The sequence below is a fragment of the Tamandua tetradactyla genome, chromosome 14, assembly GCF_023851605.1.
Source record: "Tamandua tetradactyla isolate mTamTet1 chromosome 14, mTamTet1.pri, whole genome shotgun sequence".
NCBI lineage: Eukaryota > Metazoa > Chordata > Mammalia > Pilosa > Myrmecophagidae > Tamandua > Tamandua tetradactyla.
The window spans coordinates 29,720,377-29,747,561 of NC_135340.1; the positions used below are offsets into that span (position 1 = coordinate 29,720,377).

Consider the following 27,185-nt stretch of genomic DNA (forward strand, 5'->3'; position numbering starts at 1 on the left):
TTTTGTGTACATATATTTTTGAATTCCTATAAATATTTTTAGGATGCAGGTAAGTTACTTGGAAACAACTTGATCCTTTTGGGTCTTGCTTTTAAGTTTTGGTAGGTGGGACTAGAGCGTTGCTCAGGAGCTAATGATTCCTCACTAATGAAGCAAAGTGCTTTTGTGTGTTCTACCCAATGCCCATTGGGTCTTGAGGTTTTCCAGTGTGGCTGATAGGAAAAGACAGTACTCCCAGCCCTATGTGAGTATGGAATACTGCTCCCTCTAATAATTTGGGGTGATTCCTTCTCTGGCCTCTGGTAGTTTCCTCACACACATACGACAATAAGTAGTGGGCTGAATACTCAAGGCCAAATCTCTTCTGACCTCTGGACTTCTCTCTGTGCATAGTTCACTCCTTTTCAGTACTGTTCTGAGAATCTTCATCACATTGGTCTCCCTGCACTCTTTGCTCATCTCTTCATCTATGGGAGTCTCTGCCTGAGTTTCTCCGTCAAGAACCATAGTCTGGAAACTCTCAAGGCAGTAAACTAGAAAAATCATAAGGTTTACGTTCTTTGTTTCCGTCTCTCTGAGTTCCCTGTCCTTCATTGCCTGAAATGTCTTGCAAATCAGTCTTTCATGATTTTGTCTTTTTATTGTTGTTTCAGGTGGGAAGGTGGATATAGTTTTCATTTCGATTAGATATAGTAATATGATTAAAATTAATGTGATGTAGAATTATGTACATATTAGGTATTTATATTAATACCTAATAAAGCATGTTTTGCTTTATTAGGTATTGCCTAGAGTTTAACAAAAGAAATTCAGCTAACTTAACTTTAATTGTAGATAATTTTCGCTAATATAGTTGACATTCATTTGATCCAGAACATGTTGCTGGGTTTTATTTCCTGATATAACACAGTAGAGAGGGAAAATGATGGGCTCCTGATAACAGCATTCATTTTTTTTTTTTGAACTTTGGTGATGTACATCCTCATGCTAAATATATTATTAAAAGTATTGAGTTAGTGGTAGTGGTGTGAAGAAGGAGGAAAACCGAGAAAGCAAACGAATCTGTCTTTGCTTGACTGATACTTGTATATTTGACAGCTGATGTTTGCTAAGCAATAACATATTTGATTTTCCAAGAGCCTAATGATATTATGTGTTTAGTACTTGGTCCATTAGAAAGCTCTCAGCTTGTTCTACCTCCTTCAAGTTTAAGTCTTTTTTGGAATATCTTCTTACCTTAAAGGAGTTCTTTCTCCACATAACATTCTTCCATGGTTCTTTTAGTCTAAACAAACATTTTAAAAGTTTTTGTTCAGCAAGGGTGAGCATAGCATCCGGGAACATGGTTCCAGGCCCTTCCTTCACAAGGTGGTGAGTGCCTCTCTTCATAGATGCCGGGGGCTAAGGAAGTGGAGACTGTAGATGTGAATCAATCTCTTCTCATCATAAAGGGTATTCAAGCTCTAAGAATGCTTTTTAGCAGCTCTCACAGGTAAAGTATGTATTGAACTTCTGCAAGTATGACATTATACTGAAGAGAGTGGCTGCTTGTCCTATACTTTTCAGTATTTAATGGATAATTTTAAAAGCATTGCATTAAAGAGAGCTCTTCAAGTTTTCATTTCCAGCCTTTGGACTTCTTATGGAATAATTAAGTTCATTCTTAAGTTATATAGCTGCTTCTTTTGTAACTGATGCCCCACTGGCTATGGTGCCAGCTGAGCCCGATCCAGGTTCAATAGTCTCAAAACTAAAAGAATTTAGAGACGAGAGGGCCAGCAGGAATAAGTGATAAAGTTTATTAAAAAGAGGAGTTTATCAAAAGGAGAAAGTACACATTAAAGAGATGAACGCAGATGTGCCGAAGGGAGGGACATGCACTGAGTGGAGTGGGCCAGCTTGTTCTATAGGAAATTTTTACCCGTGGCAGGTTTCCATAGTAACCTTTGAATATTGGGTGTCTTCTTTGTTCTAGGAGGAGACAGCTAGCAGAATTCCTGGCTTGTTGTCAGATACCTAAAACATGTCTTTCGGCAAATGGTTAACAATCTTCATGACCCTGTGCTACCTATTATTAACTAAGAGTTTGCTTCGGCCCAGAATTTTACAAGCTTTTATGGTTTGGGGAGGTTTCAGTGGTTTGGGGAGATTTGGAGGCTTTAGGAAAATTTTGTCCCAGGAAGTTGGTATCTCTTTTTAGCTTCTTTGGAGCTCCATAAGAAACAAGGGACTTGGACTTGTCTGTTAACTCTTTTAGAGCTGAATAGGAAACTGGGGGTTTACAGTTATCCTATTTTATCCTGCTTCACCTTGATGCCTTTGTTTATAGATCATCTGTTTGTCAGTCTCTTCTAAGAATAGGTCAAAATGAAATTTATATCTCATCAGAATTGAGGAAGTAAAAAAGAATAAGACTTCATAAACATATTTAATCCCTTCTGTTATATCTCCATTATCTATTATAGTATTATTTCTGGAAAAAGGCTGTGGATTATTTTGCCAAGGTGCTCAGTAACCAATTCCTGAGGCATTGGGGTTTCAAAAGGAGGATGAGTTTATTACTAGACCCATAGAAAGAGAGCGGTTGGCCTAGCGGCCCAAAATCTATCTCCCCAAACTGTAGAAATTTGGATAGTTTTATTGGAAAAAGATGGGCAGGGTTTAGGATAATGAGTACAGTGGCCCTAGATGATATAATTAGAGGTGATCTGATTATTGAGCATGCACAGATTGATTACATGCTTAGTCACAGATTGATTATCTGCTTAGTCACAGAATGTATATAAGAAACTGATGGGATGAGGTATAGGTGATTTACAGGTTAAACTAAGCTACTACACATATCAGGCAGGCCCACTTTGGTTAGATCCAGTCTCGGCATCAAGATAACCTTAGATTCAGAGTGGTTTGGTTTCTGGGCTGATGCATGACCCTTCATTAACAAACATGAGGAGCCCTCTTTAGTGATTACAAGACTCTTAAGTTGAAAAGCTGGATATCTGGGTACAAACGAAGGTTACTCTCAAGGTTTTTACAATCACAGGACAGAAGATAACAGCTATAAAATCATTATCAGAGATCGAAGCGACTAGTTTACAATTTAGAGATTTCAGGAATTTCCCTCTGTCTACTCCAATATAACAGAAAGCAAAAGGAATATCTATATAATGATTCAGTAATCAAAATCACCCTTAAATACTGATTTCTCAGTTGCAGTATTTGGTATTGGATTTAACCTCTTTCAGAAACCATCACAGTTCTCAAACTAGGTATTTTCTTTCTTGACTCAAGCCTATTTGTTTATTTATCACTGTTGGGTTATATAAATCAGAAATGCTGTGTCCTTTCCATATAAAATATGAAGTTGCAATAACTAATATTAACCACTGTTTATAGTTCATTGTTTATGTATTCCTTATGCAGAATTCATGCAAATTAATTTTCTGTGACGGTTTATGGAGAAAAGACTAAGAAAATTAAAATAAAATTGAACACAATGAGAAACCTGGGATTGCTAAATCTCAAGCCCAAGATTGTACCTTTGGGAAGGCTGAAGCGATCAGAATTGCTAAAGTGAGATGCTGCTAGAGTAAGGATTGGAGAAAAAGACATTGTTTAGGGAGGTTTTAACCCCAAATTTTCTTCTTCTGGTTTCTTAGTATTTCTGCAATTTCTTAGATTTTACCATTTTCTCAAGTCTCACTAGTCCTCAGGATGCCTTTCTTTTCTGGTAAGAAAAGAGTTCATATTCCTTGAAACTGTGCCTTCATTTTGAAACAGTTCAGTTGAACCTGGTATAAGTGTTTGGTTTATTCATGGATTCTGGTAGGCACAAGAATTATAATTCCTTTTACTGAGGGGCCATTCTTTTACTCACTCATTCATTTAGGCATGCATATATTCAACCAATACTTTTTTTTTTCAAACATTACATGTTAGTGCTAGGCACTGTACATCATTTAAAAAGAGGACTTCCTGGTGGTAGTCAGGGGCAGGCAGTCCTGGTCTTGCAGCAGAGAGCATAAACCTTCTGTATGTTAAGTTTTGTGATTTCATGCTTAAGAAAAACAGTCTAAAGATCACCTGTGGTGTTCCTGAACCTGTCATTGACTTGAAAAATGGAATGTCCTTTCAAAATGAAAGTTTACATACTTTTAATTTTTTAAAAAAAGTAAGATAATGAATAGGGTTGTGCTGGTTTGAAAGGACTGTGTACCCTAGAAAAGCCATGTTTTAATCCTGATCCATCTTGTGGAGGCAGATGTTTCTTTTAATCCCTATTCAGCACTGTAGGTTGGAAAATTGAACAGATTATCTCCATGGAGATGTGACTCTACCCATTCCAGGTGGGTCTTCATTAGTTATTGGAATCCTTTAAAAGAAGAACCATTGTGGGAAAAGCTTCAGAGTCCCAAGAGCCACAAGAACCATGAGAGCCCACATAGCAAGAGACCTTTGGAGATGAAGAAGGAAAAGACCCCTGGGGGAGCTTTATGAAACAAGAAGTCTGGAGAGAAAGCTAACAGATGTTGCTATGTTTGCCATGTGCCTTTCCTGTTGAGAGAAACCCTGAACTTTATTGGACTTCTTGAACCAAGGAATTTTTCCCTGTATGCCTTAGATCGGACATTTCTATAGCCTTGCTCTAATTGGATATTTTTCACAGCACTAGAACTGTAAACTTGAACTTAATAAATTCCCCCTTTTAAAATCTGTTTCATTTCTGGTATATTGCATTCTAGCAGCTTGCAAACTAGTACAGGAAAAAGAAGATTAAAATTAGAAGGGGCTAGATTTTTAGAGTATCAACTTGATTTCAGGTTAACCTGTGACATTAAAGTTGAACATCCCAAAAATAATGCTGCCTTCAGGTTGGTAATTTGGAGATATTATGACCAGCTAGTTCTTACGAAGTTGGTGTAAAAGGTCTTTTGTATACAGTTGTTAGCTGCTCTGGATATGGTGATAGACCTTAATAGTAAAAGCAGCCCTCCTACAGAAGACTGCATGGAGTTTCTTCTTCTACTGAAATGGTTTATTCAAAATTCTTTACAAAGAAAGTTTTCCATACAAACTGGTTTTCATATGGTATCCCTTTGGGGAAAGTTCCTAGAATCTTAGTGTCCTCCTCCTTTTTCTCCAATTTGGAGTTGTGAATGTGGTGTCATATTAGAAGCCTAAGAACTTCACCAAAGGAATACTGAATGAAGACTTTTGTATGAAAAACTTCTTCGTAACAAACCTTTCAGTAGACTGAGGAAATCTGCCTTTTAAAAACACACCTCAAGACTCTATTCGTAGGTTTAAGTAGAGCAGGGTCTGTTTAAGGGCATCTTTTTCAGTTTGCAAAAGCTGCCAGAAGGCAGTATACCAGAAATGGATTGGCTTTTATGAAAGGGACTTATTAAGTTACAAATTTAGTTCTAAGACTATGAAAATATTCAAATTAAAGCATCAACAAGAGGATACCTTCACTCAAGAAAGTGGCTAATACACCTTGGTCCTTTACTCTGGGGTTGCTTTGCTTCCAGCTTCTGGTTCCACTGGCTTTCTAGGTAGGCTCTCCAAGTATCTCCAAACATCTGTGTCTATGTATCAGCTCTCTGTATTGGCTCTGAACTCTTTCTCCCTCTGTGAGTTCTTTTAAGGACCACAGTAAGCCAATTAAGACCTACCTTGAATAGGTGGGGGTCACATCTCCATGGACATAATCTAATTAAAAGATCCCACCGACAATTTGGGTGGGTCAATCTGAATAGAAAGAATTTGATCAAGAGGTCCTACCATACAATATGTCTGCCCCACAAAATTGGATTAGGATTAAAAGAACCTGGCTTTTCTGGGGTTCATAACAGTTTCAAACCAGCACAGCATCCAACATCCACCCCCACTGACCAGGTGCTCACCACTGAAATGACACCATTTTTCTTGTTATTGTTGTTCCTTTCGATGAAAAACTTCTTCCCTACAGCATGCAGATTCTCAAATCCTCTGTCAAGAGGATCTGTCAAAAATGTAGCCAGAGAGCCCCCAGTACCTACAATGAATAGAGAAAAACACAAGGAGAGGGATAGAGCCCCAAAGACAAATTTGACCATTTCGTGAATTATTGTCTGGTTTTAGAACTCTGGGTTAGGTCATCTGTAGAACCTAAACATTTTCTGTGTCCCTAAATTAAAGTATGCCTTGAAAAGTAGTTTGAGAAACAAAAGACCAACACTGCAGAGCCAGGTCCATGATCTATTTCCCAGTAACCGTGACAGTGAAGATACTTCTCTAATCAGAAAGCATTTTAGGTGACATGCTAGTTATTTTTGCTTCTAAGCTGTATAACCAGACAACCATATCACAAGAAAATTGCTGATACAGTCTCAGACCTGATGTTTATTTCCCAAGGACACTGTGAAATCCACCTGAAATTATGATACCTTAGAGTTTTTAGAGGAGCATTAAAAAGAACAATTCTAAATAATCACTTCCCACTCTGGCCTGTTTCCTTGCCCCTTCAGTACGCAGAAGTTGTGCTCAATCGTTCTTTTCAAAAATGATCTACATTTCAAAAATTTTTTTTTTCCCCTTTCTTGTCAGTCACCATTGACTTAGCAAAAAGAGCAGACATTATGGGATTCTATGTGAATGCTCCTTTTCTTGCTCTGAGTTGTTTATTGCTCATCAGCAAATTTGTTGAAATCAAAATGTTTGGCCACTAGACTCCAGCAGAACAGAGAGCCGAGACATACCACAAAATGCTGACTTTCATTTAACTGTAAGATCCTGGCAGGACTAAGCATGATGGAATTTTAAGGTATCCTAGGTTATGTAGGTATGATAAGTTTTGCATTTTAGTCACTTAGCCTTAATATCGAACTGTAATATAGATAGGTTTTGTTCTCCTTCAGCACCTTTGCTTTATTTGAGAGAGAAACGACTGCATAAAGTTATAAAATGATTCAATATGAGTTTAATGTATAAAGTAAATGTTCATGCAAATGTTAGTAAAGTATATAAAAATATCTGAGAAATGAGCTTGGAGGAGATAAATAGATGGTGAATATTCATTTTGTTTATAATATTTTAAGACTTAGACTAGTTTATGTCACGGCAAAATTTATGTTCATTTTGGAATGATTGAGATGATGCTGTGAATAATGAGATTTTAGGGGAAAAAGTGTGGCTCCTTTTTTAAAAAGTAGTTGTTCAACCACTGGACCTTGAAATGGAAGAGCAGCCTCTTAATCCATAGAGCAGACTATGGGCTAATCTCCTGTTTTGCAAAACATGCCAGTAATTCAACATTTCTGTCCTTCCTTTCCTCATCAGTCTTTATCAACTTCTTTTCCAATTCCATGTTCCCGACAGTTCACAAGACCAGGTTTGAGCTGATTAAGATGATGCTTTTTTATTGGCTGGCTTATGGTTGTGTAATTAAATAAAATTTTCTGATTGGACAAAAGTGAAGCCAGTGGTCTCCACCCTTTATGGCCAGGTGTCCAGTTTTATTTTTGTCAAAGGTTTCATGAAGGAGACATTTTAAGAAGACTGCTTTAGACTATTAGTTCATGAGATAGAAATGTTACACCACTTGAGTAATCATGATTGCTATATTCTGGAGATTAGTTTGTATTACTACTGTTTAACCACAGCTGAAATGTAGCATCAAGTCTATATGATGGCTAAAATTTTTTAAAAAATGGCATGTAGTCTTGAAACCCATATTGGTTTTATGAGAGCAGATAGCAAAAGACTACTTAGATTTGGCTGCCCCGTGCTTCTGCCTACCAGTGTTACCATATAGAAAGCAGTGAGTACCTGGAGCCACAGTACTTAAGAAAGAAGCATTAGGCTTGGGTAACGCTGAAACTTGGCTTAACTGAGTGAGTCCCAGTGGGTACAACTAGTGGTTCTAGGACCTACTGGTCTGCTTATGCTTTTTTTTTTATTATATCAAGGAGAACATAACAGCTGTGATAGTCTTTACCGTCTTTATACTTGCTGCTCACCAATTTCATCAGAGTAGAGCTCAGGTGCTGAGATTTCCACTGACAACTCTCCAATTGAAGTCATAGCATTTACATTTCAGTTTATTATTCTGACATTATTTTCTATTTAAGGCAGGCAGAGTTGCTTATCTACTCAACGGCTTTTATGTTTTCCTTTAAATAAACTTGTTTTTTTAGCTTAAATTAATTTAAAGGAAACTACTAAAGAAATAATAGTTCAGGATATTGCAGAAATCACAAAGGTAATATTAACATTATAACAAAAGTGATTTCAATTAATCATTATTTAATAAGCCTCCCATACTCAAAAAAGCATGGCTTTTCACATTGCAACAAAAAAGTATAATGAAAAGAACAATGGTTTTTGAATCCATACTTCTGTTTAAATTGCACTTTTTCTAGTTATTAACAGTATGAGTTCAGCATGTCAGCTCTTTCTGTGTCTGTTTCCTTGTCTATAAATTTAATACAGAATACTAGTATTAACCATGTCTGCATCAGAGAGATGTTGTAAGATTCAAAACAAAAAACAACCTGTGTAAAATAGATTTTTAAAAATTTAAAATTCTGTAAAAATGTAATTTGTTAGTATATCAACTTATAGGATCCTACCTCACAAACTGGTAAGAGGTAGCTTAGAAAATCTGTTTGGAAATTTATCCATATCTTATATATTTTAGGACTAGGTGAATATATTAACAATCTGATTTGTCTTCACCATCCAGGATTGCAAAGAACCTGTTTTGAAATGAATAAGGCTCACTGAGGGAGGGTGTCAACTTAGGTAAACGAATCACAGAAGGTATTTTTTTCTGTGGAGGTTATATTTAAGCTGAAATCTAACTAATGACCAAGAGGCAATCATGAGAAAATGGGGAAGGAGAGTTTCTATGGAGGGACCAGCATGTGCAAACGGCCTGAGGTAGAAAGAGATTGCTGTTTCCCAGAAGCAAAAGATGACTGGAGCTCAATAGAAGAAAAGGGAGAGTGGAACAAGATGAGATTGGAGGGGTACTCAAGGACCAGATCACCCAGGGCTTTGAGGAACATGGTAAGGGGCTTGTGTTTTAGTCTCGATGCTTTGGGATGTCATTGTAGAGTTTTTAAAAGGTGATTCAGTTGTCCATGTTTAACAAATTTGAAGGGGTAAGCTGGTCAGAGAAGCCATCTTGGAGATGGTAGAACTGAAGGCTGGGGCTACTGGTGTGTTGCCTGGGAGGCAGCTCCTTCATGAAGCCTCTCTGACCTGCCCAAATTTCCATGGTCCTTAAAGTGTACCCAGTACCTTGTATGTCATTTAACTATTGTGCTTGAATACTGTTTTGCATAATTTTTAATCCCTTGCAAGTTCTTGATTGAGAACAAGCTCTTATTCATTCTTTACAATGTTGAAAATTTTATCTTTGTCTTACATCTAATAAATGTGCCATAAATATTTGTTGAATATGAATAAATATATACATTCAGTGGTTCTCAACAGTTAACCTGGGGAGATTTGAAAATGTGGATTTCAGGGCTGTACACCAGGAGGTTCTGCTTCACCCAGTTTGTTGTAAAAGCTCCTGGGTAATTCTGAGGTGCAAAGTGGAGTCCAATTGAGAATCAGAGAGAATCAGCAGAGAATCAGAGGATTTGCTGACTCTGCTTGATCTGCAGTATTACCGGACAGTGTCTCTCCTACCCTACCCTTTGAAATGCCTGTACATTTATCTTTTCCTTATAAATGGTGGGGCCATAACAGAACTATCCCAATTATCTGACCTTTAAAGTTATTCAAAATAACAAATATAGGGATCTATTATACAGGAAAAGTCGGACATACAGTGTGCTATTATTTGGGTACATTTTGCAGGAGATACTGTCAATCAGCTTTCCTTTTGAAGGAGGAGGTAAATCACTGTCTTTCCCTGGACATCTGGAACTTGACTGCCTGCCTTATTTATTACAAGCTCTAGGTCCTGACAACATCCAAATGAGATTAAATCATAGTTCCTTCAAGCATAGAACTCAAAAAGCCTGGCAGTGGTGTGTTTTGTGCAAGTGTTTTGATTTCAGAAGGGGAAGGTCTTTATTTAGCTCTATATAATGTGTATATAATAATATAATTTTCAAGCACCTGCTTCAAAATAGAAACTGGGATGTTAGAGATAATAACAGTAAACAAAATTCAACCAAACCGGGCTCAGTGCCTAGGAACACTCGCCAAACTCCAAGAACTGGGCAAGGAATGACTTGGGTAGTAAGGGAAAAAAAAAAAAAGGCAGAAATGGATGGATTTGCAACTGCCTCTATTAAAAAGTGACCAGGCTGCAAGTGTGACCACTGTTGAGGAATTCCAAGGGCCATTTGTCATGTGGGTGTGGTTCCTGCCCTTCTCGTTTCAATGAAAAACTTGTCCTGGGACTTCCCTTCCAGAAATGTCAATCCTAAACATGTCAATAATATATGGCGAGCCTGTATTGTTTTTTGGCTTTTATAATGCTGTAAATTACTTGGAAACAAAGGTACCAGAAGTAAAAAAAAAAAAAAAAAAAAAGTTCATAACAACTTTAAACAAAGAAGAAAAACATTTATATTTCCCAAAATGTCTAAATGGCATACAATTTACATAAACAAAGGAGGAAATCCTCTTTGTGTGTTTAGGGGTGTGTGTCCAATACAGGAACCCATGCTTTCCTGTTATTGAAAAGCATTCTTTAATCTTTTAAGCATATTTAGAACCCGCATATATGACAGGTGTTCAGTTTCCTGCAACATTAAAATACGAGAGCAGGGCACAGCTAACCAGAAGCCTACTAGATTCCCCCTTTATGTGGTAGGAGACTCAAAAACGAAATGAACTGAATTCAAGGAATGGACAGAGTGCCCTGAGCAAAGCAGTAAGATTGCCTACATTCAGCTAGGGGAATGGTTATTCCTAATGGGATTGAAAGGTTTATTCTTGGAGCTCTCAGCCGGAGAAGCCATTGTGAATGGAAGACTACACAGTGTCCTATGATTTGGGGTGTTAATGAGAGGATGATGACTTTTTCACCAGGAAAATAAAGGTGATTTGTGTGAAATTTTCAGAAACTTTTAGCCAGATATAACTGAAATAATGGGTAAGAAACAGAAGTATTATTTGAAGTTAAAAAAAGAAAAATGTTTGCTAAATTCTGGTTAGGAGCAAACAGAAGATTTTACTGCAGCCATGAAAGCTGTCTTCTGTCTGGGCGCTGTGGGTTCTCACCAGGTCCAGCACAGGTTGCCTACCTTCCATCCCTCTCTCGGGCCCTGCTTTCCTGCTTAATCTCAGACATTGAAACTGCAATAAGCTGTTGTATGCACAGAAAAAAAATCTTTTTACCATTGACCTTGATTGAAGTAGGTGCTTTCTGTCCCTCTTTCCTCAAGAGTACTTTTTGTCATCTCTTGGGCACCTGCATAGGTATTTGGAGATGTGGCTGGCTCTGTGGGGTTATTGGAAACAAAGAAAGAACGTAGGTCCCGATGCACAGTCTTCAGCACTCAGTGCTTAGGTGCGCAGTTGTTCCAGGCAGTGCTTTCCCCTTTCCCTGGCTGCTTTAATAACATCACTTCTCTTCAATCTTAACTTACTTTTAGGAAAGCCCTTTTAAGACAATTACCTCTCAGCCTGGAAGTTCAGCGTCATGAAGTAAGCAAATGTAGAAAAATCTTCAGGGGAGCTTTCTCCTAGTACCTGATGCTTCTTAGAGGTGATGTGTCCATCCTTGGCATGGAAGGGGTGGCCAAAGAACTGACCTGGGCTGGGGAGAGGAACTTCCTGTGACCTCAGGAATTCATGTGAAGGGGGTGGTATACCCAGAATGATAGGTACCTTTAAAATTGGATGCAAACTAGATAGATACAAACTGGATAGTATTTTAAAGCCAAATATTAAAAGTCATTTTTTCTTCTTTTGAATAAGGTAATTACTCCTTATCTTTTCACTGAAGCCTGAAGTATGTATGCTGGACTATAAAATTAGAATATGCATTTTAATTCCCCGGGGGAGCCAGTGACCTTCACTTCCTTTCAAATTCGGCCTTTCCTGGTGAACCCCACCTAGTATCTGTCAGCTCTACACTGCTTTCCCAGCAGTCTGTAGCCCTCATTGAAGGTGCTTTGGGTTATTTAGTAAGGGCATTTTCAGCTTGAGTGGATGAAGGCATAAGTGAAGTGGTTCTTATATTGTGAACTGCTTAAGAGCAGAAATTATAACTTCTATTTCTGCTCACTCCTTAACAAACACATACATATTTTCACTCTTGCTCTCACTCACTCTCTCTTTCTCTCTCTCACTGCACAGGAGGTATCATAGAGAAACGCTGAATGAGGAAACAGACCAGCCTGCAAACCCATTAATCTGAGCTGTCTTTTCTTGGCAGTGACAAACAAGAAGCCCACACAGGCGTCCATCACGAAGGTCAAACAGTTCGAAGGCTCCACGTCTTTCGTTCGGAGGTCGCAGTGGATGCTCGAGCAGCTCCGCCAGGTCAACGGTATCGATCCCAATCGGGTGAGTGGGTCGTCCAAAGCTGAGTGAAGGAATCCTCTTCCCGCAGCGACTCTTTTTGATTGGCTTTGATAGTGGTGGTGATTATTTTAATTAACATACCTAAAGTTCCTTAGGACTAACGCTTCTGATTCCTGTTCCTGTATGGAAAATTAGGAGTCTTCTCATCTTGTTTGTTAGAGGAACCTAAGAGGATCCATACTGAAACAAAGCTGCCTCCAATAATATGTTTATCAGCATTTAAACTGAAAAAGGCAAAATTCAGATAAATATGTCCATGATTATTTATATGAAAAAGTTACATTCAGCAAAGCTTCATGTATCCCCTAATGCCGCCAAAGGCAAGGTTCATTTATCAAATGTCAAATAAACGAATGACACCTTTAAAAATTATGTATTATAATTCCATTGAAGTTAACAAGAGCAGCTTTGAATGGTCGAGTTATCTATTCTAAATACATCCCCTTTGGTTTGTGCATACATACACACTCAAACCTTTATTTCTAATGAAGAATAATAAAATGTAAATTGTAGCTATATAATACAATAACAAGGGGGAAGTCTTTTCCTACTAAAGTTTAGGGCAAGATAGTTCAGTTCTGAGACCCTGAAGAAATGCATTTATCAAGTAATTGGAAGGCAATACGTGGTCTGAATACTGATGCTAGTCAATGTTTAATTAGCGCACAGCAACTTCTGCGATACTATTTTCCTAACGATTATCTACAAATACTGTAAGGTTGGGGTATGCTTGACAAACAGAAATGTGGACTTTGCCTATGCATGCATGCTAAGAAAGATGAGGCTTACGATTAGAAACAATGTCTTTCAAAGGTGTCAGTCTTTTCGATGGGGTAAGCTGGAAACAGCAGTTTTTACAGATGGAGATAAGTAGTTGTGTCACTGTCTTTTCCAGGATTCTGCAGAGTTTGACTTGTTGTTTGAAAATGCTTTTGACCAGTGGGTAGCCAGCACAGCCTCCGAGAAAAGTACCTTCTTCCAGGTCCTCCACCACACCTGCCAGCGCTACCTCACCGACAGGAAGCCGGAGTTCATTAACTGCCAGTCCAAAATCGTGGGAGGTGAGTGGGCGGGACACGAGCAGCCATCCTGCTTCCTTAGGCTCGCCTTTGCATAAAAGGTGGGTGCTCGGCCGCAGAATTAAAGTCAAAAAAAATCTAGACAGCCTGAGTTCCATTCTAAGGAGTTTGCTGTGTGCTAACTCTAGACACGGTGGTATGTTTTCAGTCTTATCCAAAAACTGGTCTTCTTAGAAGAATTAACAGCTCAGTTAAGGTTATTTGTACTGTGAAAACAAAATGTTCCTTTATTAAAAAGACTTTCAGCTCGGTTTCTTTACTATGGTTTCTCTGTTTTCACTGCAGAAGACTATTTTCTAAGTGCTTTTTCCTATTATTTCTTAAGGCGTTTTACAAATATTAATGTAAGAACTCAACTTCTCAGATGCTGTCCCTCTCTTTGAAATTGTAACTCATCTCGTGTTTGTTTTCTGGATTGCATACAGAGCTCAGTTAGAATGGAAGTTATAAGCCAGCATTGAGGGACAAGTGCCAGCATTGGCAAAAGCTTTCGAGGGGCTTAGCACATTTCCTTAGGTGGCATTTCTTTTTAGGTAGTTGAAGCCATGCTAAAAATATAAAAGCTTTGCCAATCACTCTGAGGTAGGGAAAAGTCTCTCCACTAACCTGGTCTCTCAATTTTTAAGGATTTTTTTTCAATACACCAACTTAAAGTCTTAGTGAAACATCAAATGAAAATCACATAACGGACATTATATCTTCTCCTTAGGCTCTGTGTATCTTTCATATGAACATGGGTACAGGATCCATTATTCAGTCCAAAAGACACAGTCATTTTTGCTATTGTCTGCTATATTTTGAATAGAGAAGACACTGTCCAATTCTTCTTTATTATCCACTGTTAACTTCCTCTTAAATAGGAAGATGGTTACTTCATAAGAGCCTTGAAAGGTCTTTCTTAGGCATTGATGCAGAATCTTTTATTACAGCTTCTCTATTCTGTCCTATTTTCTTTGAGGTGGCCACATCCTTTTGTACAAAAATGAAAAATATTAGACTAAGATGTTTAAAGGAAAGGGAATATCAAAGACTGACCTCTTATTATTTGGAAAATATAATGAGCTCTACCTTTCAATCATCTCTGTACCATCAATACTTTTCAAATGAATCCTGCTTTGAAAGTCTAGACCTACCAGATTTGCCAGAAAGTTGATACTCACCAGGCTTAGGAACACACATGGCCCTCTTTTCAGTGAATGTAGAATCGGCCAGGAACTCTTGGCTTTCTCTCATTCTTCTTTAGGTGAGATTTGCTCTACTAATCTAGGATCAGATTAGTTTCTTGAGCTGAAGTTCCTCGGTGCCTGTAGGGTCAGTCGTTTGCACTGTTAGCACTTGAGTACAGTCTCCTCTAAAAGTAATGTAATGCCATGGATTTGAAATTTCTCTTGCCCTTGGAGAGAAACTGCCTTAGATACTCCTCTTCTGCATGCTCCATACTAAGAGCAGAGGGGCCAGAAGCAGAACTAGTGCCATGGGAACAACTGTACTTCCTGAGAATGGAATTGTGGAAAGGAAGGAAAGGGGCCACAGACTCACTCTCCTGTTCTTGCAAAGGAGACACAGGTACCTCCTTCCTGCTGAGGTTAGGGGTGGCCTGAATAATTCTTCCCTTCTTCCTCTCTTAAGGGACAACACTAGACAGTCACTCTTCTCTGTTTTTTTCTCTATTATTTCTTCTCTCAGATCAGAGCCTTTCATGCATTCATTCATTCATTCATAGCTCATCATCCAATCACCCAGAAAATAAGTACTAAGTACTTATTTAATATGTGCTAGTCACTCTGTTAGGTCCTGGAAATGAAGAATTAGTCTATAGTTCGTCGTTTAATAGGCCTTTATTCCAAATCCAGGCTGACAGATCCCTGATAGCCTTCTTAATATATTCATTTACTTTCTTGAATGTCCACAAACTTTCCCTTCCAATCTCCCCTAGCTATTCTGTCAGTCATTTCCCCAGCCCTTCAGATATCTCCCATTGCCATATAAACCCCAAATTATGCAAAGTTGAGATGGGAAACAATACATGAATTGTTGGTATGTGAATTGAATGAAGTTAACAACTGCAGTAAAGAAAAGCATAAATTAATGAGACCATGTGCCAGAATTGGCACTCTATTTTCTGCTCTTATATGAGTCTCCCATCTTCTTTAGGGCTTTATTTCCCCAAGATGTAACATAGAAATTAGACTAAATGAAACTTAAAATTCCTTTCAGTTCTATCATTTTGAGACCCTACAATTCCTAAATCAGTTTTATTTGTATGTCAGTCACTCTTAATTTAAGAATAAAATAAAAGATTCAGTCCAGTTAAATATCAACTGGTCTTGGATTCCTAAAGGAAGGCAAAAATAAATAAATAAATAAATCTGAATTTCAGCATATTCTAATTTGTTGGCAGCACATATAACCTCCATGAATGCAGCCTATCATATTTATATACTTGTTATCTTTGATAACCGTTGCACCAATGGGACCCTAATTAATTAATGTCCTGATTAGTTTTCCTTTCTGACAGTTATCACATTTCTGAGGCTCAAGAACTGCATAGTTCTAGGGCCATTCTGACCCCCTACCTGTAACTTTTGGCCCCACACCAACCCATCTTTAGCAGATGAAATCTATTCCCAATTTTGCAATCTCTTTTGGGTCTCCTTATATTATGAGCCATGAATCCTAGACATAATTCTTTCCTGTGCCATGAAATATGCTACGTATTATTTTTGTGATTTTAGTGTTTGCATTTGTATGCTGCAGTACACCAGGTTCTTTACATGTTGTCATTAGTTTTCACCACATTCACTGGAAATGCAATTTATTTTGTCTGTTTTACAGAGAAGGAAGCAGGTTAAACAGCTTTCCAAAGACCATGTCGTTAGTAAGTGGTAGATGCAGGATTCAAACCCAGGTCCACGCAGTTCTAAAAGCCTCTTCTGCAGGGCTGAGTGGCATGATCCAGGGGCACCAATGACCTCGTCTTTGGTATGAGTCATGCCCCCTGGAGTTGTGCAGGGATTTTTGGGAGATTTTATCAAGCACGTTCCTAAATATTTTTAAATTAAATAAAAAAGAAGGAAGTCAAGGAACAAATATTATGAATAGTTTTAATTTTGTCCTAGTTTTCCACTGATATGTAATTAAGGTAATAACTCTTGAAAAATGTTTTGGCCTAAGAGCAGTAGAGTTATCAGGGACCTTTAAAACTCATCTCAGTTTTTTGGGATTTTGTTTGCTTTGCTTATCAGAACTTCAGTATATTGAATAGATGACAGGGAGGCTCTTTGAGTGCACAGGGAAGATGGTGGAGCCCTCTCACTCATGGCGCATCTCGGTTACTCTTGACATCTGGGCCAACCTTGTCTTTGGAAAAACTGAGGCCCAGTGATTTCTAATGGCTTTACGGAGATCATCAGACTAGAAGCAAATATGCTGGACTCTCACTGAACCGCAGGCTCTTTCATCTCAGTTCAACACTGGGTTATCATGTGACTATCTGCAATTCCCTGCACTTCTTATCTTGTATTTGTTGGTTGTGTATCTCCTTTATTTTTCCCTTGAATAAAGTCCATTAAACAGAAATGGATTCTTTGGCATATTTCAAATTCTTTCCTTCAAACATAATCTTTTCTTATCTCCAGAGGGCAGTCTGGGAAGCTTTGATCTTCTGATGCTGGTTGTAGGAGCCAGGAAAGACACATGTATGGTCCCCAGGGCTGGTTGAAGGCCCTCAGGATCTGAAGGAGGGCAGGGTGCTCTGAGGAAGTGGGAAGGGAGAGTTGGTTCCTTCTCATGCCTCTGTCAGCCCCTTTGCAGCTGTCTTCTCTGGAAGGTTAGAGGATAGGTAATCTAGGGTAGTTGCCAAGCCTTGGTCAGTCTTACCCTCTATTCTGTCTCTCTTTTAGCTCCTTAAGGATCAGTCACCTTTTAAAAAGTAAAAGCCGCTTATTTAGTTGCTGGATCCTTAAGCTACCAAGTAACCTACAGAAATTGAAGGCGCAGGGGCTGTTGCTGAGTTCTAGCTGCTGAAATGTGGTATGGTACCGTGAATGAGAGGGAACCCCAAAAATGAAGTCTAGGATTTGCCTAAGTCAGATTTATTTCTTTGAAGGCAATGTCTTGGTTTTTTCTCTGCTTCTCGTAAGCAGAGGTGATGCTATATGTGTGATAACACTTTGCACTTGAAAGGTGCCTTGAAGGAGTTAATCACACATGCAAAACTTTAGACTCCAAAAGAGACACTTGGTTTCAGCTAATTCATTTCACAGAAACGTGGTCTGCTCCAAATAGCATCAGTTTAGATAATGGACATGTCAAATTAAGTCAAGGCCCCAAGGGGGACTTTGTTGTTTTGTTTTCTTCATTTCTCTTAGCAAAATGAGGGCAAAGCCCACTAGGCACTTTGGACAGGTTCCACCATGTGCTTTTTTTTTTTTTTTGTAGATTGACCTTTTGCAGTGATTACTGTTGCCCTGTTATTTGTATGCCTGCCATCGTGAACCATGGAAATTGTTAGTGGTATTGGTAACGTCTGTGTTAGAATCATAAAGTGGATTATTTACAAATCTGTTTGCTTTTTAAATCTTGTTTTGCTTTTCTTTCAAAAAATTGGTGTCAATTATTTGTAGAAGAAAAGCTTATTTTTTTTCTCAAGGCAAGATGCTCTATAAACTAAAACATTACTATGTGTGACCTAGTAATTTTCTGGAACTCTAAGCACGAACACTCTGGTTAGGTCATTTAGTTACCTCTTGTCCTTTCACAAGTTTTATGTACATCATCCTTCAGTGGGCTCTGCCTGCTTTTGCTGGAAGCCCAGTTGGGCCCATTTCCTCATTGAGTCCATGAGCATTTATTTGGGACTGTGCATTTCAGGACTGAGGTAGCTGCAGAGATCCAACAGCAAAGTAGAACCCTTTCCCACTTCATTTAACTTTTGGGGGGGTACATCCGACATAGACAGATTTAAGACAAAGTGATAACCAAAAGGCAATGTCTGAACTGTGTTTTAAAGGATAGTTAGGAGATGCCAGGCAGGGAAGGGTAGGATGAAATCAGCTCTCTGTTATTAGAACAGTTAATCCTGACAGTTTTATTTCAATATGAGCTTTATTCAGCAGTTGAAATGTGGCAGATCGTTTTCTCCACAAAAGCAGGCTATTTTGAAATGCCATTTATTTTCTTTAACATCAAAGAGTTTTTATTAAGCATTGCACTTCTGTGTGGTATAAAGCCCAGACTTGTGAGCTCTATTAGAGTTACAGGGACACAGATGTCTCCTTCATACCAGGCTGGCTCTCTTTGCCCTTGCTAATTGATGTGCTCAAGGCAACAGAATGGCTCTACTCTGGATTCTCCTGGGGGAAGAGAATCTCAGGATTCAATCAAAATGTGTCTTTGTATTGTACTTTTCTTCCAAACAGCGCAGGGTCATCTCTCCTCGAGGGGTGCAAAGACTTACCTCCTGAGTGCTGTAGGCATGGGCATGTGAAAGGAGATAAATAATTATAAACACAGGCACGTTCTAACCAGGTTTTTTATGACATGATTTTGTTTGATGTGGTCATTCTTAAGCTCTATTTATTAATGTAGTACCTTCAGGGAATCTTTAATGCTTGCCATAATTTTTAAATTTCTTCCTTCTGCTTCAGTGTTTTCTGCTAAGGAATAATGGCCTTGTGATGTGTGAAGCTCACATTCTCTGTGCATTCTCTGGTTAAGGGTGCTTTAAAGAGAAATGCTTGTCTATCAAGAATAAGTTTAACTGTAATTTTGCCCCTACTGCTCAGACTTTAATATATTTTGGGGTACACATATTAGAGATTATAAAATTCACATATGAGCATTGAGTTGTATTAAAACCAGTGTGTCGTTGCTTCTTGAACTGATGTGTAGATGCAGCATAGCATAGCAGAGGGGTCCAGGCTTCTCAGCGAGTCACTGTGAAGGTAGAACAGTGATGTGATTCTTACAGTTCTTAAATCCAGAGGAATCCATGCTGTCATTCTTCCATTGACTATTTTTGTTGCCCTTGAAGAAAGAACAAAATAAAAAGCATCATTTATCCTCCACCATGGTACAAATGAGGGAAATGATTCATAGGGAACTTGCCCGAGATCCCGCAGCTATTAAGGGATAGAGCCAGCATTTCACTTAAGGACTGTCACTTATCGCCATCTATTAAATGGGTGCCATGACTTCTAAGTCCTCTTAGTAAGCACAGGTTTTATTTTCCTTCCACTTATTCAGCTGAGCAGAAGAGAGGATAAAACCAATTTAACTAGATCGTTACGAAAGTCAAATTGAAAATTATGTTTGAAAATTCTCTATAAATAAACATTATATCATGTACATACACAAGGATTTATCATCCTTTCTTTCATTACTTGATCCTCTTCTCTTCAGTCAATATCATCTTTTCCCAGACAGCATGATAATCCATTTAAGACTTGCCTTATATCAACTTTTTGGAGAGAGTGAGAAGGTAGGAATAGAAATAACAAAACAAGCATCAATAAAAATAATGATACAAATATTCAAAGTATACAATCGGGAATGCCTCCTCTGGGATTTCTTTTTCTTTGGGTCACTGGGATCCCACCAGTGTCACCACTATAGGAAGAATAGAGTGTTTATGGAACTGCATGTACCACCTGATATCTGTTGACCACTCTTAGGAGCTTGGTGTTCTAGCAGAAGCTATGAGACATTTCTGGATCGCAAGCTTTATGTATTTGTTTTTTAAATTTAGGGTAGCATTACAAGTCATTACGTTCTGAAATTTACATGCATTCTCATATTTCTGATTCAGCCATTCAATCTCATCTTGTTCCCACGAAGTAAATAAAAGAGATACTTTTTTGTTAAATTTGGAAATTCAAGTAACCACTTCCTTAGGTTCCATCCCAATTCTGTGCAAGATATAAATGATGAATATCTAAAGAAAAATTGGGTCACACAGATGCAGTTTCCTCTTTTTCATTGCTCAGTGGCTGTAAGCGACACTAAAATGCATGCTGTGAAACAGCTGGTGGGTTATGGTTAGTCATCCTGAAGGCAGGAGTAACGTTCATGAACCGCTCTGAATCATAGCTCTCCATCAAAATCCAGACCATCTATGTGTAATTCGGAGGTGTCATTTATTGGCTTGACAAGGATCATGAGCATATTTTCTCCAATTCCCAGTTAAATAATCTTCCAAGATGAGAAATATTCCAACTTCAGAAACAACCAGAAGGCATGAGCACACAGCTTGATACAGTGAAAAGTGGACAAACTGGGGTCAAATATCCCTGCCTTTGATGACATCACTAGCTCTATAGCTTCATCTAACTTGCTTATTAACTTATCTTTAGCTTCTGTTTGCTATTCTGTACTGTGAACAGTAACACCAGCTTTGAAGGGATGGCCTGAGGATTACAGTGATTCAAAAAATATTAAGTCAAATAGGATTTTTGCAAAATACCAGGACATGCCTGCATCTTCTATTTCTAAAAAACTAGAGTATTTAATATGCATATTCATAATATTACATGATTTCTTCCAGAATATTTATCAAAACCTTTTTTCTTATGGAAGAATCAAGAAAAAATTCTTGAGCTTTCCTATTCAGATCCATAGAATTGGGGGACAAAAGTAATTTCTTTGTTCCAAGTGGGAGTGAGCTGAGCTGTATATTCCAGACATTTCAAATTTTAAAATCATGACCTGTTTTCTATGGTTTATAAAATGCTGAATGTGTTGCATTTTAGTTTGACATTTATAGAGTGTGTATGTTACTGCTGATTTACCAAAACAACGATGTTTAAAGTATATCAATTCACAATGTGCCAGAGATCAGGGCATATAATTCAGATCTTCTAGTAGGAAAGAAAAGATCTAAAACATGTCATTTGAACTTTTCAAGAAAATAGAAATATCCTTTTTCTCCCAATATGTCTTCAGCCTAGAAGATTTCCTTGATTTTAGTTCTTCTACCACCAAAAATGGAGAAAGATAAATCAAAGGTAAAATTGTTTAATATTGTTGGACAGAAAGTAATATTTGTGAAACAGACATAAAAGAAGTTTCTCCTGCCCTATGCTTTTAGATTTATAGACAAGTACAATTTTAAAAAGGCTTTGGAGACATAAATTTCCCAACAGATTTTCTAAGTAAGACCAGTAAAAAAGCTCACACCCAGTGTGACCATGATTTCTTAAGAGAAGTTTACTTTAACATTAAAAGACAGGAAGGACATAATCTTAAATTAAAAACATTTACCTTTATGAAAATCCTACTACATTGTCCTTTTTTTTTCTTATTTCACATGAACTCATAAAGACTTGATTAGCAGCCAGTATTTAAAAGTTGATGCTCTGCTGTAACTTAGAAACATCAAAAAGTGAAAATCACATAGAATTTTTTTAAAAAGAGGCCATAAATTTTCAAGGACAGTAATGTGTTTCAGCAATGGTCATTTATGGATTCGGCAAGTTCATCTACTTCTGGGGTAACTGCTCAGAACGCACACAGCAGGTAGCGTATAATCTTCAGGGACAGAGGCCACAACCCTATTCCTTACCTGGGAAAAATATAAGGAACTTGAGCATAGCACCTGAGTAAGTGCACAAGAAATATTTAATATGATGTTGCCAGAATCGTCAGTGAAGGGGTAATTCAGTGGCTTCTTTTTTTCCTTTTCACATTATAGTCTAAGCTTCTAAAAGTTGCATCCTTGTTTCAGATCATTAAAACCAAGCTAAATCATTAGATTTAGCATAGGTGATTGAAGTTTAATTGGTACAGTGATATAAATATAAACTTGGAGACTTCAGATTTATAAGACCAAGCATTCTTCACCACCCAGGCATATTATGTTATATTATTGGTTGCCCTGCAAGAAGCAGCATGAGAGCTGCCAAGTTTAGCAAACAAAAATACAGGATGGCCAATTAAATTTGAAATTTAACTGGACATTCTGTACTTTATCTGACAATCCTCACAGGCATATGCCCTCCCAGTTACACATTAGCTGTAGTAAATATAGAAAACAAAATGTTTATTGTTAAATAGCAAACTTTATAATGGTCAAACAACTTAAAGGACTTTAAAATAATTTGAGATGGAGATATCAAAGACAGAGTATTAGGATAGTCACTCAGAGATGCAAACAGAAATACGAAATTATGAGACAGGCTGCCTTAGAAGATCTGTTGGAAGAACTTAGAGATTTAGTGTCATATGATAGCTATTCAACATAGAATAATGCCGTTAAAATACAAGTTTTAAACGGCTGCAAGTACAGGAATTCCACTAAAGCCCTTCTGCAATTAAATATCAGTTTCCTGGTTAACTTTGCACAAGTTGAAAAAGAAACCTCAATCCTGAATCTGAATATCTTTGGCTTGGTTTTAAAATTAATTTATTGCCAAAAGCAGTTTTTTTATGGAAAAAAAAGGCCTGCCATTGACTTTTGAGGGCATCCCACAGAGGAAAGACTTCTATTTAGGAGAAAGAGAAAGAAGCTCTGTGGTCAAGAATTAAGAGAATAAAAGAATCTAGCAGGAAGCAGCCACTTAAAAAAAAAGGGGGGGTTCCTCCTTAACCCATCTAATGTGGGTTTGTTCTTGTTTTTGTTTTTGGGGGGGTATGGAAAGTGACTGTTCTCTGGGATCCCTGGACCAACCTGTGGTTTGCTTCAAGCTCCAGCCCACCTGATTCCCAGTTACCCCTCACGGGGCCCTCTCCCTACTGTCAAGTAAACAAGCGTGGAAAGTTATTTAGCTTTGTATGGGGTTTGTTTTCATTTTGCTCTAGCTCTGCGTGTGTGGTGCCCATAAATTATGGTGTCTCATCGCTCTGGCTTCCATGTACCAGCTGAATGGGTCTTACCTCTGAGAGAAGAAGAATACCTGTATCAGTATTTTCAAACTGTGAGACCCCTTAGCCTAAACATTTCAATTACGAGCCCGAGTGACAGGGAAGCAAGAAAGTATGTCATTATGTTGAGTTAAAAATGCAAGTTGTAAGAAAAAGAAGAATGACAAGTCTCCACTGACTTAAGAATTACTCATTTAACTTCTGAGAGGTTACATTGTGAGGCGCCATGTGTGTTTGTGTGTGTGTGTGTGTGTGTGTGTGTGTGTGTGTGTGTGTGCGTGCGTGCGTGCTTTTTCTCACCATCCTTGTGACAGCATTAGAGGGAAGGTGAAAAAATTCAGTGGATGATATTACTTGGAAAGCAACTCTCTTTTCTTACTACGTTAGTAGTTTATGCCAAAAAGGCAGTAGTAAGGATGACTTAGACTTTTTTGAGTTTAGATGTCTAAGCAGAAACTGGTTATTTATATTTTGAGAAAATCTAAATGCTAATATTGTCAAAATTAGCAACAAAAACGAAAATCATGCCCACTAGAAAAAAAATTTCAAGTGAACATAATGGAGAACATTCTGCTCAGGATGAGCTTTTATGCCCCCCTTGCAACAAGGGGGAGTAAACGTGGCACAATAAAATGGACAAAAGTCAAGGACACTCCATGGCCAATGTATAAATACTGCACAAGGATCCAACCACCTTGTGCTCCTTCCTCTAGATTATATATTAGTCCCTCAATAGCATTTCTCTCTATCCTGTGGACCTTATTTTCACAGTTGGTTGATTTTATTGATCTTCTTCCCAGGTCCTATTATAAGAGGTTGAGACTTAGGAAAAAAGTGTTTCTCCCAAGGTCAGAATAGATTCACAAATCTGTGATAAAAGCCAAAAGCTTGTCCTGATGGTTGTTCTCTAGGAATGTTAGATTTTTGGAGACTGGGTAAAGGGAAGGAAAACTCTTTTCCAATTTTAAGGAAGTTTATATGGAGTCAGTATATGATCTTTCTGAATTTTTTAAGCTTTAAATTTTTCAACTCGAATAAGATAGGATGCATTTTTGTTCTTTTAAGGATCTACATTATTAAAAGCAATGTTCATCATAGACCTAACCTATATTTTAATTGTGCTAGCCACTGAAGTGCTAGCCACTTCTTGGCCATTTGTATTCTTTTCCTATTGATACCCAAACAAATTGCCACGAGCTTAGTGACTTAAAAGAAGTCAAAGTATTGTCTTACAGTTATGGAGGATTGAAATGGATAAGGGGTTGGCAGGGCTCTGGGGAAAAGCTGCTTCCTTGCCTTTCCCACCTTCTAGAGGCTGCCGGGATTTCCTACCTCAGAGCCTCTTCCTCCACATTCCAAGCCAGCCATCCTCTCTTACAAGAACCAATGGTAGTTACATTGGGGTCCACCCAGATAATCCGGGATGACCTCCTCATCTCAAGATCCTCAACTTTATGGCATCTGCAAAGTACCTTTTGCCACGTAAGGTACCAAGTTCTCAGGATTTGAACATGGACTTTTTGGGGAGGCCATTGTTGTCTCCCATACCATTTTCTAAATAATTCTCAAAGCTATAATACACGTTATTGTGTACTTTTGTTCTGCATTAAATTTTTTTCTTTAATAGGATACCGTTTTAAATACTTTTTATAGACTATATTACTTGTACTAATCTATTATAATTTAAAATATTTTAATTTAGGAACACAAGCTTTGTATGAAGACCCAGTATGTAGATGGCACACACAGCTTACCATGTGCTACAATATGAAGACGTTCCTCACTTTACCACCTAAGATATTTGCCCTTTGTCTTCACTTAAGGGATTTGTTTTTCCTTAATAATTACACAGGCCCTTTATAAGTCTGTGAAGTCTTAGGGTACTTAATATTTTTAAATTTTAGTAATAAAGACACTATAAGCATTTGATTTTATAAAAAATCATCTTTTTCCTTGATATTTCCCTCTGTGTCCTCACAGGAAATCTTAGTACTCTGTTTGTTGATAACTTGGGGGCTTCCTCTTGGGGGGCTGATGGTTCCCCTATTAGCTTTGATATGAAATGTCAAGGTCAAGTCTATTTAACACATACCCATTACAGACAAGCTCAAACTCACAGTTTGAATTTATGTCTTTAATTCAACTTGACTTAAAAGTGATTCAATATGAGCACCTGAAATGCAGTTCCCATGTTAATTCCACAATTTTCTATACTGCTCAGGGGGTATACTCCCATCTTCTGTGGTGTTTCTCAAATCATGTCTTCCTGTGGTGATTCACTTTTTTTTTTTTCCTGCAGTGATTCAGTGCTCATTAAAAAGCAAGTCTTTGAATACAAAAATCTGGGTTTGAATCTCTGGTCTGTCACTTGCCATCTATCTGTAAATGAATTACGCAAACTGTAAACCTGTTTTCTTCTTTTGTTATACAGAAGAATAATGCTTACTCCATGGGGTCATTGAAAGGATTAGATGGGGTCATATATGAAGCATTTAGCAGGGTACAGAGGAAGTACCAGGGAAAAAGTGAGTACTTGGGGGTAGCTGTTATAGTTAGTTTTCTTTTAATCCTGCCTTCTGTTATTGTCCTGCTTTCCCGCCCGCTAAGGGACTGAATTGCAGCCCAACACAGAGGAGGAAGTAGAAATAGAGAATTGTGGGTTTGAAATCATCCCTTACATTGGATATAGTATAGATGCAATATGTGCTTGTATTTGCACTTTTCTTATCTCTCAGGGGAAAAAAAAAAGCCTGCTAGTGATAAAACTGACAGTTACTATATATGAAATTTACATTATACACCATACATTTTTTTAGAGTCTATTCTAACCTTAAAAAGTAATTATTGTATCCCCGTTTACAGGTGAAGAAAGTCTAAGCCTCAGAGAGGTTATTTTACTAGCCCAAAGTCATGCAGATAAAAAGAGACAGTCAAGTTTTGGACCCGACTCTCTCTCTAAAATCTGTTCTTTCCGTCTTCCCTATTAGAAAGAAAAGTAGAAAAACTCTTCAAAGCAACTGTCATTTAGTGCATGATTTTGTCTACAAGTTCCAAGTATTTCTCCAACAAAATCGGGTTTGGTTTTCATTTCGTTGCGTCTTGAATAGTTTCCTGATGTTGGGTGATAATATATTTTCAATGTAACATTTGAATTACAGAATAAACTGCTTTGTCACTACAAAGTTATTTTTCAGTTAAGTGCTTGACTGTTATTTCACCCTCAAATGGTGCCCTTTCTTATGGTGTTCTTAGATTGCATTTTATTTCTTTTTTTTTTTTTTATTTGGGACTGTTCACAGAAAAGCAATAGCATTTGGCTAATCTGTAACAGCAGCAACCAGGAGGACAAGTCTGGGAATGGATCTTGAGGGCACTAAGCTATTAGGAGTGAGATTGCTGATATGGGGGTACTCTCCTATAACTTAGCATTCAACATCCAAGCTATGACGCCTGAACCCTATCCTAATATTCAGCTGGAATGACTTCCTTAAAGCTTGGAAACAGCAGTGGTCTACCATAAATAAGGTTGAGATCGAAAGGCTCAGACAAGTAGATGGCTTAAAGGACAGAGTAATCAAGTGAACTGGTACATCTTACAAGATTGTAAGATGATGGTTAGAAGCCAACAGAACTGAGATCTACAACCCATTTTGTTTTGTGACTTTGGACAAGCGACTCGTTTTCTGACTACATTTCCTCAACTGGAAATTT

The 27,185-nt window shown here is 37.9% G+C and overlaps 1 protein-coding gene across 9 annotated transcripts in view; it reads left to right on the forward strand.

Moving 5' to 3' along the window:
* The window catches only part of STXBP6 (syntaxin binding protein 6), a 281,394-nt gene that overhangs the window by 214,466 nt on the left and 39,743 nt on the right, over positions 1 to 27,185 (forward strand). For 8 of the 9 annotated variants that reach the window (XM_077127054.1, XM_077127053.1, XM_077127055.1 and 5 more), the window contains 2 exons: positions 12,389 to 12,519; positions 13,433 to 13,598. In XM_077127054.1, the coding sequence (XP_076983169.1) occupies positions 12,389 to 12,519; positions 13,433 to 13,598 (297 nt within the window). Of the gene's footprint in view, positions 1 to 10,535; positions 11,048 to 12,388; positions 12,520 to 13,432; positions 13,599 to 27,185 lie in introns of those variants that run through there. The other variant, XM_077127060.1, reaches the window with a different exon arrangement.